At 41.4% G+C, this 18,176-nt stretch overlaps 1 protein-coding gene across 3 annotated transcripts in view; it reads right to left on the reverse strand.

Annotated features, from left to right (window-relative positions):
- Nucleotides 1-18,176, reverse strand: part of agla (amylo-alpha-1,6-glucosidase and 4-alpha-glucanotransferase a) — a 124,342-nt gene that overhangs the window by 36,994 nt on the left and 69,172 nt on the right. For all 3 annotated transcript variants that reach the window (XM_088311278.1, XM_088311277.1, XM_088311279.1), the window contains exons 20-26: nt 11,226-11,360; nt 10,625-10,755; nt 4,282-4,418; nt 4,032-4,165; nt 2,089-2,264; nt 1,888-1,990; nt 1,651-1,774 (exon numbers count right to left, since the gene is read on the reverse strand). In XM_088311278.1, coding sequence (XP_088167404.1) covers nt 1,651-1,774; nt 1,888-1,990; nt 2,089-2,264; nt 4,032-4,165; nt 4,282-4,418; nt 10,625-10,755; nt 11,226-11,360 — 940 coding nt within the window. The remainder of the gene's footprint in view (nt 1-1,650; nt 1,775-1,887; nt 1,991-2,088; nt 2,265-4,031; nt 4,166-4,281; nt 4,419-10,624; nt 10,756-11,225; nt 11,361-18,176) is intronic.

Here is an 18,176-nt window from a genome sequence, read left to right on the forward strand (position 1 = left end):
AAAATATAAAAAAATTACACAAAACATAACCTCTAACTACCACTCAAAACTTAGTTGTTGTCATACTCTCCATATATTGTGTCGCCATATAACAAGGAAAGTTTAGCCCATATTATACAATATCACACTTCAATCAGTTCTGAGGGGCAAATGAGCACTCAACACCGGTGACAATATTCACAGAGACATAGGCTACTCTACCAGTTACGGGATGGTTAAGAGGAAAGCTTCAGCCTCGTTAGGATCCTTAAATGTCTTCAGTATCCTTAAATGTCTTCAGTACTCCATTTGCTTTGAAGGACAGGATCGCAGGATATGCCATTTTGAAGCGAGTATTTTTTTTGATGAGCTTCGCGTACACGGTATTGAAGGCTCGCCTCGCAGCCCGGACATCAGGTGCAATGTCACGGGTAATTCGCACTGGTCGCCCCTCATGCTGAATATTCCCAAGGCGTTTCACAGCCGCAAACACAATGGAGACATCTCGAGAGCGCTGAAGTTTCACCACAACGGGGCGTGGACGACCATCACCAGGTATTCCAAAAGTCGGATGGGCACTCTTGATGGCCACAGACGCAACAGGTAGCTGCAGTAGATTGTGAATAAACCCCTCGAAAAACTCAAGCGCGTCTCCCCCTTCGATTGACTCGTTTAGGTTTAGCAGCCTGATGTTCTTCTGTCTTTGTTGACATTCCAGGTCAGTTACTTTGGCCCGGACATCCTTGTTAGTTTTCTCCAAAGCATCGATTTGCTTTTTTATCGGAACCATATCGTCCTCCAAGCGAGAAACGCGTGTTTCAGCCTCCATTTGGCGTGCAACAAGTGCCGCTGTAGGGGTAACGGCATCGTCAATGCGCTTCACCATGTCATCCATTTTCGCTTCGAGCTTCCCCATTGTCTCATTCACAGATTTTAGAATACTCTGCCCTTGCTCGGCCACAGCCGCTGAAATACTTTTAAGCAAAGTCTCCGTTATAGGAACAGCGGTAGTTGAAGGACTAGCATGAGCATTTGCACTGTCGTTGCCAAAGTTGGGACAGGCGTTAAGATGAGGCGTAGCATTGCACAATTCTGCTGCATCGCGGTTCATGTTTGATTGCTTTAGTTGTTTTGGAGGCATTGTGATGAAAGTCTTGAGTTAGCTGCTTGGAGTTCAGGCTTCAGTGGGGTGGGTTGGCGATTTAATAGCTTTAGGCAAAGTTTTGAGTGGAGAGAGTTACTGCCGTCTTACTCACTCGCCGCCATGATCACGCCGCCATGATCACACCTGTTTGACCTGTTGCCCTCTGGCAGGCGCTACAGGTGCATCAAATCAAATCAAAGACCAATAGACTGAAAAACCGTTTCTTTCCGAGAGCCATCACCATTCTGAACTCTCACACAACACACACGACCACCCTTACCTTGCAGAACAGCGATGTAATGTGTTTTATTTATCCAATTTCGTATTATTTTCCATCACATTATTTATTCTCTTATTTATCTAATTTATATATTTGATTAAATTATTGTTGTATTGCACTGGAGAGGGGAGCTCTCTAATCTCGTTGCACACTGTACAATGACAATAAAGGGATTTCTGATTCTGATTCTGATGAGTTAAGCACCTCTGCGATATGCCTTGATATGTACATTCCGGTTTCCTCCTACCTGGAGGCACTGCAGCCACCACCACACAGCATCACGACAATTATATCTGGCACAGCGACCTTCTCCCAGCAAGTTTGGGATTAAACCATGACGTAATGTCCCTGCGAAGGCCAAGATGATGTTTCTAAGGACACAGCAGAAGGCCTCATTTATGTTTCAATTATTGTATCCAAACAGGCAGGAATATCATGATTCATAACATAAAAGAATCACATGCACGGAGACACAGATGCATACCGAGCTTCGGTGTGTCTCCCAGTGAGCAGCATCAGTCCTCTGAGAGCAATAAAAGTGTCTCTGCCCCAGCAACGGAAAATTCCAGTCGAGAAATGAGGAAGACCTGAAAAAGAAAAAAAAAATTAATTCGTAAGAAACGTGCGTATCCATGAAACCTTTTTTTTTTATTGAGCCATAAAAACGCTTTAGTAGTTTGGTGACCTGCAGCCACTGTCACACAGCACTGCTCCTTCTGGTCAGTTATTGGGCTGATGCAATATGGAACATTTTCGATTTTCTTCGAAAGAGGAGGAAGGGCAGGGAAGCGTCCAACTCCACACATCTGAAGTGAGCCCAATGCCAAGTGTCGCATAAAGCTTGAACCACTCTGAATGAAACTGAATAAAAATTATAAACAGAAAATGCACACAGTCTTCAGGTTGATTTTTTTCATTTGAATAATAAGGGTGTCACGAGTTCGATTTTTTATCAATATCAATTTCAGCTGAAGCCAACAACGACTTTATTGCACACTGTTGTATATTGTATGTTTGCAGTCATGCCTTTATTTAACAAATAAGTGTGCACATGTATGTGTGGGTAATGCGCATTGTTAAAATCTCACTGCTGAGTAAATATCGTGAGAAATTTATTCTTGAAGGATTAATGTATATAGAGTATAACAGTTGTAAGATAAGTTGAAGACCACATTAACCTCAAGTAACTTTATGTAATCAGTTTATGTATTTCTAATCATGTTTTTATACACTACTTGTATTAATAATTGCACACACCTACATGTTTGCTCTAAAGTTAAGTTCCTGTCTCCTGGAGTTTCGTGTCATCCAAAATGACCTTCATTGTGAGTTAAGTTCCTGTTTTCTGTGGTTTCGGGTTGTCTAAACTGACCTTCATTTTGAGTTTAAGGTCTGTTTCCTGGAGATTCGTTATGAGTCTGCTTCAAACTTTAATAAAAGAGGAGGCGGCGGGATGGAAAATCCGGAGGGCATTCGGAGCTGAACTGAGCAAGACGCCTGTCTGCTCTCTGTGTGACTCTCTCCCGTTCGCGAACGGTAAAAACAAACATCCTTGCTTGATTTATTCTGGCCTTTCAGCCACCTTTAGTAAGTTATTTCAGTAAGCTAAGCTCTCTTAAAGGCGTCAGGGCATTTAAACCTGACACAGTCCAACTCATTGTAATGTTTCTGCCACAATTTTAAAAATAGGAACATTTAGAAAAATTATTCAAGAAGTGCATTTTTTTTTTTTTTGGGGCGGCACGATGACCTGACTGGTTAGCACGACGGCCACACGGTGAGAGACAGCAGCGGTCGTGGGTTCGATCCCGGCTCCGGCCTTCCTATGTGGAGTTTGCATGTTCTCTCCGTGCCTGCGTGGGTTTCCTCCGGGAACTCCGGTTTCCTCCCACATTCCAAAAACATGCATGGCAGGTCGATTGAACACTCTAAATTGTCCCAAGGTCTGATTGCAAGCGCGAGTGGTTGTTTGTCTATGTGTGGCCTGCGATTGGCTGGCAACCAGTTCAGGGTGTACCCCGTCTAGTGCTCAAAGACAGCTGGGATGGGCTCCAGCACCCCCCGCAACCCTAGTGAGGACAAGCGGGTAAGATAATGGATGGATGGATGTATTTTTACTGGTAGGCAGCTTTGTAAATGTGATACAGTCCAAAATTTTGGTGCGACTAACTTTAACACTGATGCAACCAAGATCAAAGGTTGGGCACACCAGTGCAACCAGGACAAACGGTTAGTCTCGAGCCCTGTAACGTAAAATAAAGGAGGCGCGATATTGGACCTTACAGCCACCTTTGCTTTTTTGCTCTTAATGAAAACAAGATTGTTCCTTTTATATTCTAAATAAATGTTTGAAATTTGTTCCAAATGAAATGCGTGCATTAGACAAGAATGATGTAAATTGCATCACTTACATGTAGCTCATCTTTTGATGGAAGGTTTAATTTAAAAAATTCAAGAATGAAACCTACCACTAACAATTGCAGAGGCCTCCGTGCTGTGTTAAAAAAATCTACTCATAATAAAATAAAAAATCTAATAGACTCGAGGATTTAGAGAATCGTGACACTCCTATTGACTAATCATATAAATAGGACTGTGTTGAAAGTTGCACAATTACACAATAACTACCTTGACATGAGTTTGTAAGTTGCATCCAAAGCTGTGGTGAAAGTTGATACAAGGATAGCATCAAAGTAAGAAGGAATGAGATAGCGTGGGATGTGCTTCAGATAAGTAAACATAGCGTCCAGCCACTGTCCAACCTGCAGACATGAAATGATTAAATTAATGAAGTTGTCTCCATTACACAAGTCAGATTTAGGGTTAGGAGAGATTGTTTTTTTGTACTTTATGTTCAAGCGTATACAAAGACTTTTACCTGTGCCAGAGGTCCTTCTCTACGTATGAGTCTATTGGCGATATATTCCATTAGCCAGTCACCTTGCCTGAGGTTAGAACACACAGGATGGCCCAGGTCATTGTTGGCACGAATGTCAGCCAAAACGGACATCAGACCTGCATAGACATTAGCACAAGATTAGGAATGAGGTATTAATAGATTTGAGCTTTTCCCATTTCGGGACTATCTATCCTCCCATTTTCCGAGCTGCTTCTCCTTACGAGAGTTGCGGGGGATGCCGGAGCCTAATAACCACCACACACCGAAATTGTATTATTTGGGTGTTCACTAGTATAAATGTAAATTGTACTGTAAATCTAAAGACTATACATTTGTAGTTTCACAAATGTAAAAAAATGTAAAAAATGTAAAAAAAATAAATAATAAATACCGCATTTTTACGGCCAAAAGACGCAACACCAGTCGAGGGCGCTATTTCTGTCTTTGATACCTAGACTGGGCGCGCCGCACTACGAGGCGCCAGCTTGCGCACGCCAGCGCCTATGCAAATAAGGGTTCTCTGCCAGTAGCAGCACTTCAGCCCATTGGGAGATGTTATGGCAACACATCTAATGGACAAAAGACACGCTGTATCAAAGGGTGCAACACCAGTTGAGGGCACTATTTCTGTCTTTGATATTTAGACTGGGCGCGCCGCACTACGAGGTGTCACGATCCATGTGTTATTGTTGCAGCTGGGTGGGCGTGCCCGTCGGCGCGCTACCTCGGGACTCGGCCGCGAGCGAGACGCGCTCACGAGCCACACAGCTGCGACCCATGAAGCTAATGAATCACGGGCTATTTAAGCCAGCCACGCCGACACTCGCACGTCGGATTATTGACCGAACTTGCTCTCGCCCATGTGCCTTCGCTACAGTCTTCGCCCAAGTTTTTCCCCGTGTATGGTCTTTGTAAGTTTTTGATGATTTCTATGTTTCAGCTACGTTTCGGCTCGCTTTTTGTTGTCGCTTCGTGCATTGGCTCTAACCTTACCCTTTTGTGGAAGGACACTCTCGTTTTCGGTTTTCTTGCGTTGCAAGCTTTTTCTGTTCCTCGTTTTGATTTTCCTGGTGTGAGTTCTCTCCACCAGCGCTTTTCGATCTCGTCTTCTGGCGACGTTAATTATAGATACCAAAGTATTAGTGATAGCAAGTTGTCTTGCCTATTGAGTAATGATTGTGATTTGCCGGTCAAAATAAACCCTTGTGACCCAAACTTTTCCCTTGTCAGGGTTTTAAGAGTCCACCTTCACCGCTTTCCAACCCTGGCTGGAGAGCGGTCCTCACACGAGGCGCCAGCTCGCGCACACCTGCGCATATGCAAATCAGGGTTCTGTGCCAGTAGCAGGACTTCAGCCCATTGGGAGATGTTATGGCAACACATCTAATGTCACTGGTCACCACACTTCTTAGAGTCACGGTTTCAAATCAAAACCAAAAATATCTCTGAACAGCATACAAGCAAACAATGAAACAAAGAAATAAAATTAACAGAAAACATGCATCTCTCATGCCATTCATATCCCCAAAAGAAATAAAAATAAGACCAAAAAGGGAACTGATGCATTCTGGGAGCCTCAGCCTCAGCCAGTCAGATGGCTGGTTAGAGAGATGTGAGAGAGAGTTGTGCTTTGGGCAGTATGTTTTTTTTTTTTTGCAGTCTGTTTGTCTAAACCTGTGATGTTTTGTGCTTGCAATAACATGAATGATAAGACAGACTACGACATTGTGGACAGCTGCCCCTTTGTCCAGCTTTCTCTTGCACCCTCACCCAAAAAACGTGTTCACATAAAGTATTTGTCACAGTCAATTCAAACCATAGATATACCAGACTATGGCCAGCAGGGTGTGCTAACATGCACTCTGCAATGCTCCAAAGGGATCAGGTTCAATGGTCGAGAGAGTTGCTCAGTCCATGCAATAGGCGCGTCGCATGACAAGCCGCCTCTATTGTTTTGGGGGAAATTTGGGATTTTAAAGTGTGCCTTATGGTTGCGAAAACACGGTAAATACATCAAGTCAGGCTAGGGGCACAAACTAATTTTTTGTTCATGAGGAGCACAGTCGCCCCTAGCTTCAAATTTCAAGGACACAATCAGAACATTTAAGGGCAAACACTGGAAATCAATTCAGAAAGTAAATGTTCAAATTTCCTATTTTTCACCTACTGCATTACTGATAAAACACAGCTACTCATCCCTAAACACAACTTTATGCCTTTTGTCACAGTGGCTTTTTCCTCCCAACCCAAAATTATTTGGACTCATGATTTGGATTTTTGTCCTCTGAGACTCGAGGGTGATTCTGGAGAAATAAAGCCCCATGAATCCGCTTTGCCATTGTTTGTTCTTTAGAAGAGTTATGTGAAACCTGCAAATTTGCACGATAACCCAACGCACCGCATGACACCATGAGCCAATGACAATAAGACTACCGTATTTTCGTGACCATAAGGCGCACTCTATGTCCTAAATCTTCCCCAAAACAAACAAGGCGCCTTGTAATGCGACACGCCTATTATATAGACTGAGAGATACATGTTTTGTGTTAATGTTATTTCTTTGTTTGCTTGTATGCTGAGATATTTTTGATTTGAAACCGTGACTCTAAGGAGTGTGGTGACCAGTGAAATCCCTCCCCTGAAGTTGTCAGTTACCTGTGTTGCCATGACATCTCTCATTTGTTTGAGGTGCTGCTGCTGACAGCGACCCCTTATTTACATGAATGGTAGCATGCGCGAGCTCGAATGCGCGAGCTCGCATGCACGAGCTAGCATGCACCTCGTAGTGAGCGCGCCCAGCATAAATATTAAATACAGAAATTGCACCCTCAGCTGGTGCTGCGCCCATTGATACAGCGGGTCTTTTGGCCGTAAAAATACGGTAGGTGATACAGACTACGTCCCTGATAACCCATAAAAAAAATAAAAATAATCTGATTTTGAGAGATTTTTTTTCCCTTTCATTACAAAGAAAAATCAAACAGCAATGATGACATTAAAAACTCTAACGTGGCCCTTAATACATATCCAATGATCAGCAATGCGCAATCAAATATATCCCATTACGATTGATATGTAACAACTAAACTATCACTGAACATAACATGAATGAAAGGTACTACTACCCTCCAAACATGAACCTTAGTCTCTGGAAATGTCAACAGAATCTTACAAAGAGAATTTTTTTAGTCTTGGTACATGTCACAGACGTTGCCTAATTATAATTACAGTATTTTCACGACCATAGGGCGCACCCAAAGGTCCCAAATTTCGTAAAAAATGGACAGGGCGCCTAAAATGCGGAGGGCCTTCTGTGTGGACCGGGTCCAAAATTCTGTACGTATTGTGACTTTAATGCCTGACTGACTGGGATTATTACACTGTGTGTGTTTGCACCCCCAGTTGGTTAAATTTAAGACCACAGTGTGCTGGACTGACTGGGAGTGACGCACTTTGTATTGTGTGAGCATAGTCAATTGACAGACCAGCATGTAAGTGCAGGAGAAAGCTGGATATAAGGGCCATTCTCCACGACGTCGTAGTCTGTTTTATCATAATGTTAGTGTAACCAAGAAACATCGCAGGTTAGATTAACCTTTTCACAACGGACCCTGACCCCCCCAAAATAAATAAATAAATAAATAAAAAGAAAGAAAAAAAGAAAAAAAAACACGCCGCCCATAGAACACCACTCACAACATCTCTCTAACCAGCGATCTGTTTGGCTGAAGCACTACCAGAATGCTTTGCAGCGCTCGAGATATGAATGGCATGAAAGATACATGTTTTGTGTTGAAATGATTTCTTTGTTCCTTGTTTTGGTTGTTTCTTTGTTTGCTAGTATGCTGTTGGGTTAATGTTGGCTGATACTTTTGTTTTGATGTTAAACTGTGACTCTAAGTAGTGTGGGCGTGACTAGTGACATGCTTCCCCGAGTTATGTGTGACTACGTACGTTAAAGTTAATGTGTCTGACTGCTGCTTTTACCAAAACATACACTTGCATGCAGGTTAAGCTAAGGTATGTTTTGACATGCCTGCGCCCAATAACATGGTCCGACACATATATGTGTTAAATCAGGGGTGTCAAACTCATTTTTGTGGACGGGCCACATCGTAGTTGTGGTTTCCCTCAGAGGGCCGGTATGACTGTGAACCCATATAAATTGATTGGAAAGCCAGTTTTGAAATCAGAAGCTAGTAAGTAATTGTTCAACAATTTTTCAATTTATTTTAAAAGGGGAGGATTGGTAACAAATAAATGGCAATATCTCATTTCTCAGTGTTGTTAAAAGTGAAGAAAATATGCTAGAAACAGGAAGTTGATGCAGATGATTTGCCCTTTGCGGGCCACAAAAAATGAGGTTGCGGGCCAGATCTGGCCCCCGGACCTTGAGTTTGACACATGTGTGTTAAATACAGACATAGCACCCACATCTAAGACTGTGTACTTTATTACAGTGCGTCCTATATGTGTTAAAATAAGGTAGCACATTTTTTTTAACAATAAGGCACGACATATTGTATAGGGTGCAGTCTCAATCAACAGGTCTATTTTTGGAAACTTCCAAATAGTAGTAATAGTATACAGTAGAGGTGTGTAAATTGTATTACTGCACATTAAGTGAAACAAATCAGCACAGCAAAGGCGTCAAATTGTATTAAACTTCAATTAGATATCCATACATAAGGTGCACTAGATTATAAGGCGCACTGTTGATTTTAAGTGGGAATTGTATTGGGAAAATATGGTAATGATAAAATTAGACTGTCAAAAACATGAGGCTATATTGCTTGCTGAGGCTATATTGCTTGCCCTGTCACAATGTCACCCGTCTACTGAAAACCCTTCTTAATGGTCCACTTGCGTTACATGTGCTGCGACTGGTCACTTTTTAGTATGGTAAATATAGCATCACTGATCACTTTAACTCTGCTCATATGAGTCTCTGATTTATTGCACAGCTTTCATTGGGTGGTACTGCTGCATAATGATATCCTTACATTACGGAAAGACACTCTATACTGTACATACATGTCATGTCTTTGTTTTATCATAGTTGGTCATTACTGTAATACTAGGGTAGCTCATACTGTTGGAGACTGTTCTGCCTTTCATTTTGCGAAGTATATTCCGTCTTTTATTTTGGAGACAAATTCCTTGTGTTGATTCTTAAAGCGAGAGAGCAAATGCTGCAGTAATGTTTAAACTTGCGAGTGCTCTGTTATTGTTGTTATCACCAGAAATCGTGTAAAAAGTGATGCACTGTCCCTTGATTATCGAATAATTGGGTATTCAATTTTTTTTCGGCTTGGTTTTGAGTACTGCAGACAAATTAATACATTTCCAGGTAATAATGAATGTCCAACTATTTTTTATTTTTAGATATTGAACATTTATTACTTAAATTTAAACCGTGCATAGCATTATTTTGCTATATAATAGAAACATCAGTGCGATTTTAGACAAATTTCTCCCCATAGTGAATGGTCCATGGGACGAAGTGACATCAGAACCAGTCGCGTAATGGCCAGCCTCAACAGCACATTTCAGCAAGCCTGCCTGGTTTGTTAAAACTTGATCATTTGGAACGGCGGAGACTACCCCAGCTGCAATGAAGACAACAAAGAAAAAGAAAAAAAAAAAAAGAGAAAAATATATGGCCAGAGTTTGCCAGTGGCTGCTTGAACAACGTGTTGCGAGAGAGCCTCACGGTATTACTTCACGCTCAGTTAGTTGACAAGAGCAACCTAATTTTTCCATAAAAATGCAAATTAGGAGTTTTTTTGGAAGAATTTTTAGGGTTTACAATAAAACGTTTGCTCACCCTATATTATTTTCCCAATGCATCATCAACTTAATGTGGATCTTTGCATTTCACGGGCCAGCACATTTTTTTTTCCAGAACTAACATTACATTTTTGTCATGCATCTGGTTAGAGTGCGTGATCCTCCCCTTTGAAACCTTCTGATGAAAAATGATGGCCACTCCATTATTTAAGTTGCACATCCCTGCACTACAAAATATTGTTACAACTGTGTTTAGCATTTGTGAGCGTTTCCGCGGTTCTGCATTAGTAAATTCGATTATTGTTTGGGGGGATAACCTATCCTCAGTTGGTCATTAAAAACTCATCTATATGCTGTTGTTGTACGCAGGCCCAAGTCAGGGCTCATATACAAATATTGCTTTGTTGCAATCTTCTGGCATTAGAAACCTTTTTGTGGAGGCATCTATAACGCACAGACCTCTACTCACAAGGGATGAGAACAAAGCCTTGTTGTGGATTGGGAAAATACACTTTAATCAAATCTCACTTACCTTGGAGCCCTGCATATTTGAAGGTTCCCCATCCTGGAATATTGTAACAACCTCCACCGTCCTCTTGTTCCTCGGAATCACAGCGAAATAGCAGGACATTCATGTCTGCGAGTGTTAACTTTGACATCAGCCTAGGTGAAAGTTTCATTCAAGATGATCAGTACTGTACAACGCAGTGATGCTCCAAATGGTAAAACCACACGAACACGCACACACTCACACAGAACTATTCAAAGTGTTATTGGTGTCTTTTCATAATTAACTGAATATGACCATTTGGCGCTTATTTGGAATGATACTTTTCCCAACTATAGCCTTTGTTGTGTTAATATCATTCAAGTCTATACAGTCAACAATACAGGGAGTAGAAACAGACATAAATAAGGTGCTTTTCTGGACACTCAAAGAGTCGAATACATCTAAAATACTTTGTGTTAGCTAAACACATACAGAAACATGAAGAATGATGTTGTTTTCCACATCACTGTAGGGTACTTTACAGCTTAAGTAAAATGGATTGCTTTATGATGTCCATAACGACAACAATATAACTACAGGAAAACTATAAAGACAGTAAACATGGACATAGATCTGGACTCACTGTGCCAAAGGCATCTTCAGGGCTTCTGATGGGTTTTCATCTGCTATACTGCCTTTTCTGTATTCTAGACTAAATTGGGACAGAAAATACCGGAGTGCCCCAACCAACTTCTGCGCTTTGGGGTCCAAACTAACCCTACAAGGAAAAGACCGGGTTTAGCAAATGAGTAAAGATTAAAATCCTTATACTGCATTTGGAACACAGCACATCACGATCCATATCACAACATAAAGAAAAATGCCATGTCATCAACTGCTTTGACCTTGGGTGGGGTTCTCACTTCTGAAGGCCTTCCTGGCCTCTTTATCAAGAACTTTAATCTGACCTTATTTAAATAATTTAACCCATTTTTAACACTAGAACAACCTAAAGACTGTCATTTGACACTACCAACTGATATTGAAATTCTGTCCATTGACACCACAGCTTTTAGCTAACATTCTCCATCAAGGTTAGAAAAGGTGCTTTTGCTGCTATTGCTGCTTTGACAGGTAATGTCCTCATTTACAACTGAAAGGTGGCTAATCGTAGCCAGCAGAGTTATTAGAAAAGAATCTAGGGGTCATTTGACAGTGTTCAGAGAAGAAAAGGAGGTGTAAAAAATCCGGGGGCTTCTAGTGTTAAATAATATCATAAACATGTTTTCACTACTCCAGTGCACCCCCGCATAATAAATTGAAAATAATTTGTCAATATTTGTTTATTCTGTGTGGAGTTTGCATGTTATCCCTGTGTCTGTGTGGGTTTTCTCCAGGTATTTTGGTTTCTTCCCACATTTCAAAGACACGCATACTAGGTTGTTTGGACTCTCTAAATTGTCCCTATGTGGGATTGTGAGCATGAGTGGGATTGGTTGGCCAACAGTCCAGGGGATACCCTAAAAGTAACTTAAGATCATCTTTGCACCCTGGAGCTGATCATTGGGTGAGTCTGGGCTATTCTGCCTATAATTCGATCCATTCAGTTGATAGTCTTCCATTTTCTCTTACATTTGTTTAGTGTTGCTGCCCATTAGGGCTGCATAATATATAGAAAAATATACATATTGCTATAATGGTCGAGACCAGGCTCGGGCAAAACATGGCCCGTGGGACAAATGCGGCCCGTTAAACGTTTTAATCCGGCCCGCCGAACTTGAAAAAAATTAAATGAATAAATCTTGTAAATGTTTTATTTTCTAAATACTGTGGTTTTTCAAAGACATATATTGTTGTAATGCTGTTGTTCACTTTCATTTAAAATGAAATGTATTTTTTTTCCTTCATCTGCTCCTGTTCCGGCCCTTCTGTCAAATTTTAGAACCCATTATGGCCCGCCAATCAAAAGGTTTGCCCACCCCGGTCTAGACAATATACATATCGCAAAAACAAGCAGTAATTTTCACTTGCTATTCAGATCCAAATTGAAATGCGTATCACCACCAAATTGTTGGACATTATCTAGGGGAATTCTAATTAAATAGCGAAGAACACAAAGAGTTTGCTTATTTTGCAGCATGAAAAATAAAACTTTCTTCAGGGATAATAATAATGCCATTATCTTATGTACATGTTAAATATTAGCACCATAACATTGACCTTGTCTTCTCATTAGTTAAAATATCGCAATAATATCGAAATCACAAAAATCAACATCCATAATACAAATCGCATGTTTTTCTATTTCAAGCATTGGAGCTCATTTAAATCAAACACCCTACCACCGAAAACAAATTGGTCTTCTTCTGAGCAATGTCTAGAACAATCCATTTTCTCAGGTTTTCATAGACAGATGCATGCACACGTAAGCGTCATTAAATAGGGCTACCAGAGTGAACACTGTTTTTTCTAGGGCTGTCATAAACAAATCTTTTAAGAATAGACCAGGCATCAAAATATTTTTTTCTTTGCAGAGCAGTTTGCGAATCAACAACTTCATTTGATCAGCAACTTTCTGACTCTGTGGAGTTTTTTTCTTTCTTTGCACGTTAATCTTAGGGACCTCTAGCAAGGGTTATATTAAACAATAGAAATATGACAATATGATGAATGAACATTTTTTTATATAGAGAGAATCAACAATTTTTATTTCTTAAGTACAAATCTTCCTGTCTAGAAGTAAACTAAATTGATTTTAAAAGGCCCTGCTGTAATTAAAATTAATGTATTAATACATATTTAAAAAACATTCCTTAGTTTAGTCTACGCGCAGCTACAAAAATAAGAAGTACAAACAACCTAAAAAAACAGAAGGAAAAAAGAAAACGGCAGATAACTTTTCTAGAGTTAAGTTTGGTAACTTCGAGCAGCTGATCCGTGTGTCCATATGAAAATACTTTTCCTGCTATCACTCAAGTTCAAGTATGACGGTGCAAATTAAATGACAATTGTGATTATACTCAACATTACAAATTGGCATAATCATAAAAAATTACTATATACAGTATATACACAGTATATATCTATATATATATATATATATATATATATATATATATATATATATATATATATATATATATATATATACACAGTATATATATATATATATATATATATATATATACACAGTATATATATATATATATATATATACACAGTATATATATATCCCTCTCGTTTTTTTATACAATTCAATATTTTATTGAATTGCAATACCTTTAATATATGAGAATTGATTTTTTTGTTTTTATGCAAATACTTCTGTTTTTAATTGAAAAAACAAAGCATTGGATTCGACTCACACAAACAAAATCATACAAAACAGCATCTCAGCTGTGAGATAAGCTGAGGATTAATAACCTCAACTAACGTTATGTAATCATTTTGTGTATTCCTAATCATCTTTTATACATTTGTATTATTTGTATCAGTAATAATTGTACACACACACACACACACACATTAGAGCTCTGTTTTAGTGTTGAAGTCTTCTGCCTCAGGCTGAAGTTTTAAACTGACCATTGATTGATTGCTTCCTGCCTGCCTGCTAGAATTTCAGCAGACAGACCTCCTTTGTCTGCCAAGGTTGTTAATAAAAAGATCTAGCAAGGGGAAGGAAGACCAGAGGTTGCAAAGGCTTGAGCGAAACAAGACGCTCGTGTCTATCTGCCTTCCTCTCCCTTCGCGAAGGATAAAAAGACAAAACTCTAACTGGTATTCTCTGGTTCTCTGTAACGTTCAGTCTAAAAAAGACGTCAGGGCATTTTAAACCTGACATTTATTTGGTGCCGATCCCCGGGAGCCACACCCGGACGGGCGCTCGTCGCTGGACATTTTGGACGCCACCGAATCTGACGTCAGCGCTTTCCCATTGAAAGAAAGCGGGCTTCCGAGTTCCTGCCACGGCCGTCTGCCCGGATGTCGGTTCCCTAGCGGACAAGGCTGATCCAGAGAAGACCAGGTATTGTTTTTCAAATTATTTTGTACCACCATTTTAAATTTTAAAATATTAAAATAATTGGGAAGGGGTGATTTATGTGAGGGATGAAAGCGCACGCAGAGGCCAGGCCTCGACCGTTTAGTCAGTACGGTAATAAAACTGCATCGTGCTAGTCCAAGGAGTTATATAAAAATAATCGGTAGCGAATTAGGCCATAACTCATTGGTAGCGAATTGACCATAACTCGTTGAAACTGAGCTGTGACTTGTTGAAACTGAGCAAATTTTAGACACGGATAGCACGGTGAACAAATTGATTTGTTCCTCGGCGTCGATGGTAGCGAATTGGGCCATAAATTGAGCAAATTTTAGAGAAAAATCCGCCTGGAGAAGGGAAATGGTTTCCGCAAATTAAACGTCTCTCGGTACGTTGAAAACCTCGAGGTCTACTCACAATTTCACATTAAAATTTAGGGAATAATAAGGTATTATTTTTGGTGGTTTTTATTATTTTTATTTGAATTTCTTTGGCAAGCAGACTGCTCATTTTGACTGAGAGTTTGCGCTGCAGCAGCTGTGTGTGTGTGTGGAACAAAGGAAAAAAAGGCTGAGGTTGAGAGAAAGGGGGGTGGGAGTGATTGAGTGTGGAAGCGTGTGTACGTGCATGTGCGAGTGTGTGTGCGTGGTTTAACAGAAGTAACGGACCAGACGATAGCATAAAATGGGTCAAAATGTGACCAAAGAGTTGAAAGCAAACCCAGATGTGAAGTTTATGAACGGGTATGACCCGGACTGTTGCCAATTTCTGGAGGAATGGGTGAAGAAATATGACTTTAAGCCACGTCTGAAAGATCCAGCGAATTTTGAAGCAGTGAGAAGTGCGTTGATGGAAAAAAGAAAAAGGAAGATAAGAAAGGCGAAAAACACTAAATCAGTGGACAGGCAACTGAGGGCTATCATGAAGTGGGTAGAGCAGAGTAAGAAGAGAGTGGAAGATATTAAAACAAAAGAGGAGAAGAAAGTTTATCAGATGAAAGTAAAGAAAGATGACGAGACCGGAGTCAGAGGCAAGAGAGGAAGTGCACTGTTCAACGAGCGAACTCAAACTGCTGCGCAAGCAGGAAGACAGGCGGCCACAGCCCTAGAGGCGGAGCCAAGTGGGGAATAGATGCCGCCCCTGGAGAGCGAGGAGAAAAATGACACTCCCCGCTCTTCACACACGGCCCCTCCTGCCTCATTTGATTCCACAAGGTGGCCCCCCGCGGCTGGAACAAGGGAGCAAATGAAAAAGAGAGCTCAAGCAAAGCCGATGGAAAAATCACTCAATAACCCTGAAAGAGCACAAGTCTTTCAAGCCACGAACCTCTACCCACCGCTGCCCAGTGTAGAGACCTACCCGATGGTGGCCGTTGCCAACCCAGCTTTTGGGACTGATGATGCAAATGGCCACCCACATGAACCTACCATCATGGTCTACAGGCCCTGGACCCAAGATGAATGCAAGGCGGCCTGCCAATCAATTCCTCCAATCGAAGCGGATGTGGAGAAATGGATTGAGAGTATGCACGACCTGATGAATAGCTACCACCTGAATGGAAAGGAATTTGAAACATGCATGAGAATGATCCTAGGATATAGATATGGCAGAATCAGAGGTGCCTTCAACCCTTATGATGCCATAGGCCAGCCCCTCCAGCCTGGAGCTCCCGAGCTCGCAAACGCAATCCGCGCCATGTTTGATGAAGCAAGAAAAATCTTCAAGAAGCAACCAGACAACACAAAGATCAGACAATGCCGCCAAGAAGACATGGAATCTGTCCGCCGGTATTTGGAAAGGTTATCTGGAGTCTACAGGCTCTATTGCGGCCTACAGGAAGACAATGCAGACAACAGCCCGTACCGAATCCTCTTGAAGTCGGCCTACCTAGATGGCATCCATGAATCCACCAGAGACTTCATCTGCAAACACCACGTTGGATGGCGAACTGCGAACCTCGATACGCTCATCGAATATGCCTCCCATGCCGAGGAAATCCAGAAGAAAGAGAAGGAGCGAAACACATCGACCACTTTGGCTGCTGTAATGAAGGGCCTTTCCACAGCGGCCTCCGCCCCCATCTACTATCAAGGTCAAGGGGACAGAGGACGAGGACGAAGGCGCGGCAAATATTATGGTGCTAGGGGACAAGGTCGAGGACGATTTTCCAACAGAGATTACGGCTGCTACAATTGTGGCAAACTAGGACATTTTGCCAGAGACTGCCGTCAACCACCCAGGAAGACCACACCAGAAGAAGGCTATACCGGTAACATGTGACTAGTAAGTTACCAGCCACAAGGCGAAGAACAACCTGAGCAAAGGCTGCTCAGCAATAGCGAAGATGAAGAAGAAGTAACCTTAGAATCGCCACTGGTCGTTTTAGATTTATCTGTCTTGTTTGGAATGGCTTCTTCAGTGGACCCACCATGAGAACACTACAATTAGGCCCAAAGAAAACAACAAAACAATTTATAGTTGACTCTGGAGCAGAAAGTTCAGTAATCAAAGCCCTACCTGCAGGGACCAAACTGTCAAACAAAGCTGTCATGGTGATAGGAGTAGGAGGAAAGGCAGCGCAACGGTTTTATACCGAACCCCTCACAATAGAAGATGAAGATGGAAGTTTATATCGAGGCAAGAGGTTAGTCGTAGTTCCAGAATGTCCGTCCAACCTTTTGGGAAGAGACTTAATCAAAACCCTCCAGCTCGTTCTCACAGTAGAAGGAGAAAAAATGACAGTGATGAAACGAGGACAGGAAGTTAAACAAATGATGATCTTGGAAGGAAAAGGAGGCCCTTCCACCTTCTACAGCTTGGACCTAATAACCACAGGACCACAATCGATTACTGAAGACCTCCAAGAAATGCCCAATAAACTACTCCAAGGGAAAGACTGGAAACCACAAACGCAATTCCCACTCCATTGCACAATTGAATACTTAAGAACACCATCACCTGGAGACTTCCTGAATGCCTGGAAGAAGCTAAAACCAATGAAGATGTACCTGGATAAACTCTACTGGAGCAATGAATCCCAATGGATGGCTGCAACAGCAACAACACCTCGAGAACTAAAGGACACCAACATAATTCACACCCGTCCAGACCCACCACTGCACATCTCCTTGGCAAAGCCGAATAACATCAGCTGGAAAATGGTGGGAGACCACATGCGCACGATTGTGAATGAGGACTGGAAACCGCATTCCCCGTGGGAACCTCTACCAGGAGGAGTATCCAGAAAACAAATATGCGGCTTAGGTATGGTGTACCGGAAAACACTAAACTGGGTGACTCAAGTCACACCTGAAACCCACCTTAGTGCATGATGTCATGAAAAAGAAGACAGCGAAACCACTGTCTTCTATGAAGCAACAGATTTTCCAAACATTCCAACCTCCTTCTGGGCAAGTTCGAAAACGGATGTGGGAAAAATGACCACTGCTACTGAAGTCATGATTGAACCAAAAAGCAATTATCGACCAATTAGCAGGCAGTATCCTCTAAAACCAGATGCCAAAGAAGGCATAGCGCCAGTAATTGAAAATATGC

Source organism: Idiotropiscis lumnitzeri, chromosome 12, assembly GCF_059441095.1.
Source record: "Idiotropiscis lumnitzeri isolate Australia: NSW breed Sydney's pygmy pipehorse chromosome 12, RoL_Ilum_1.0, whole genome shotgun sequence".
Taxonomy (NCBI): domain Eukaryota; kingdom Metazoa; phylum Chordata; class Actinopteri; order Syngnathiformes; family Syngnathidae; genus Idiotropiscis; species Idiotropiscis lumnitzeri.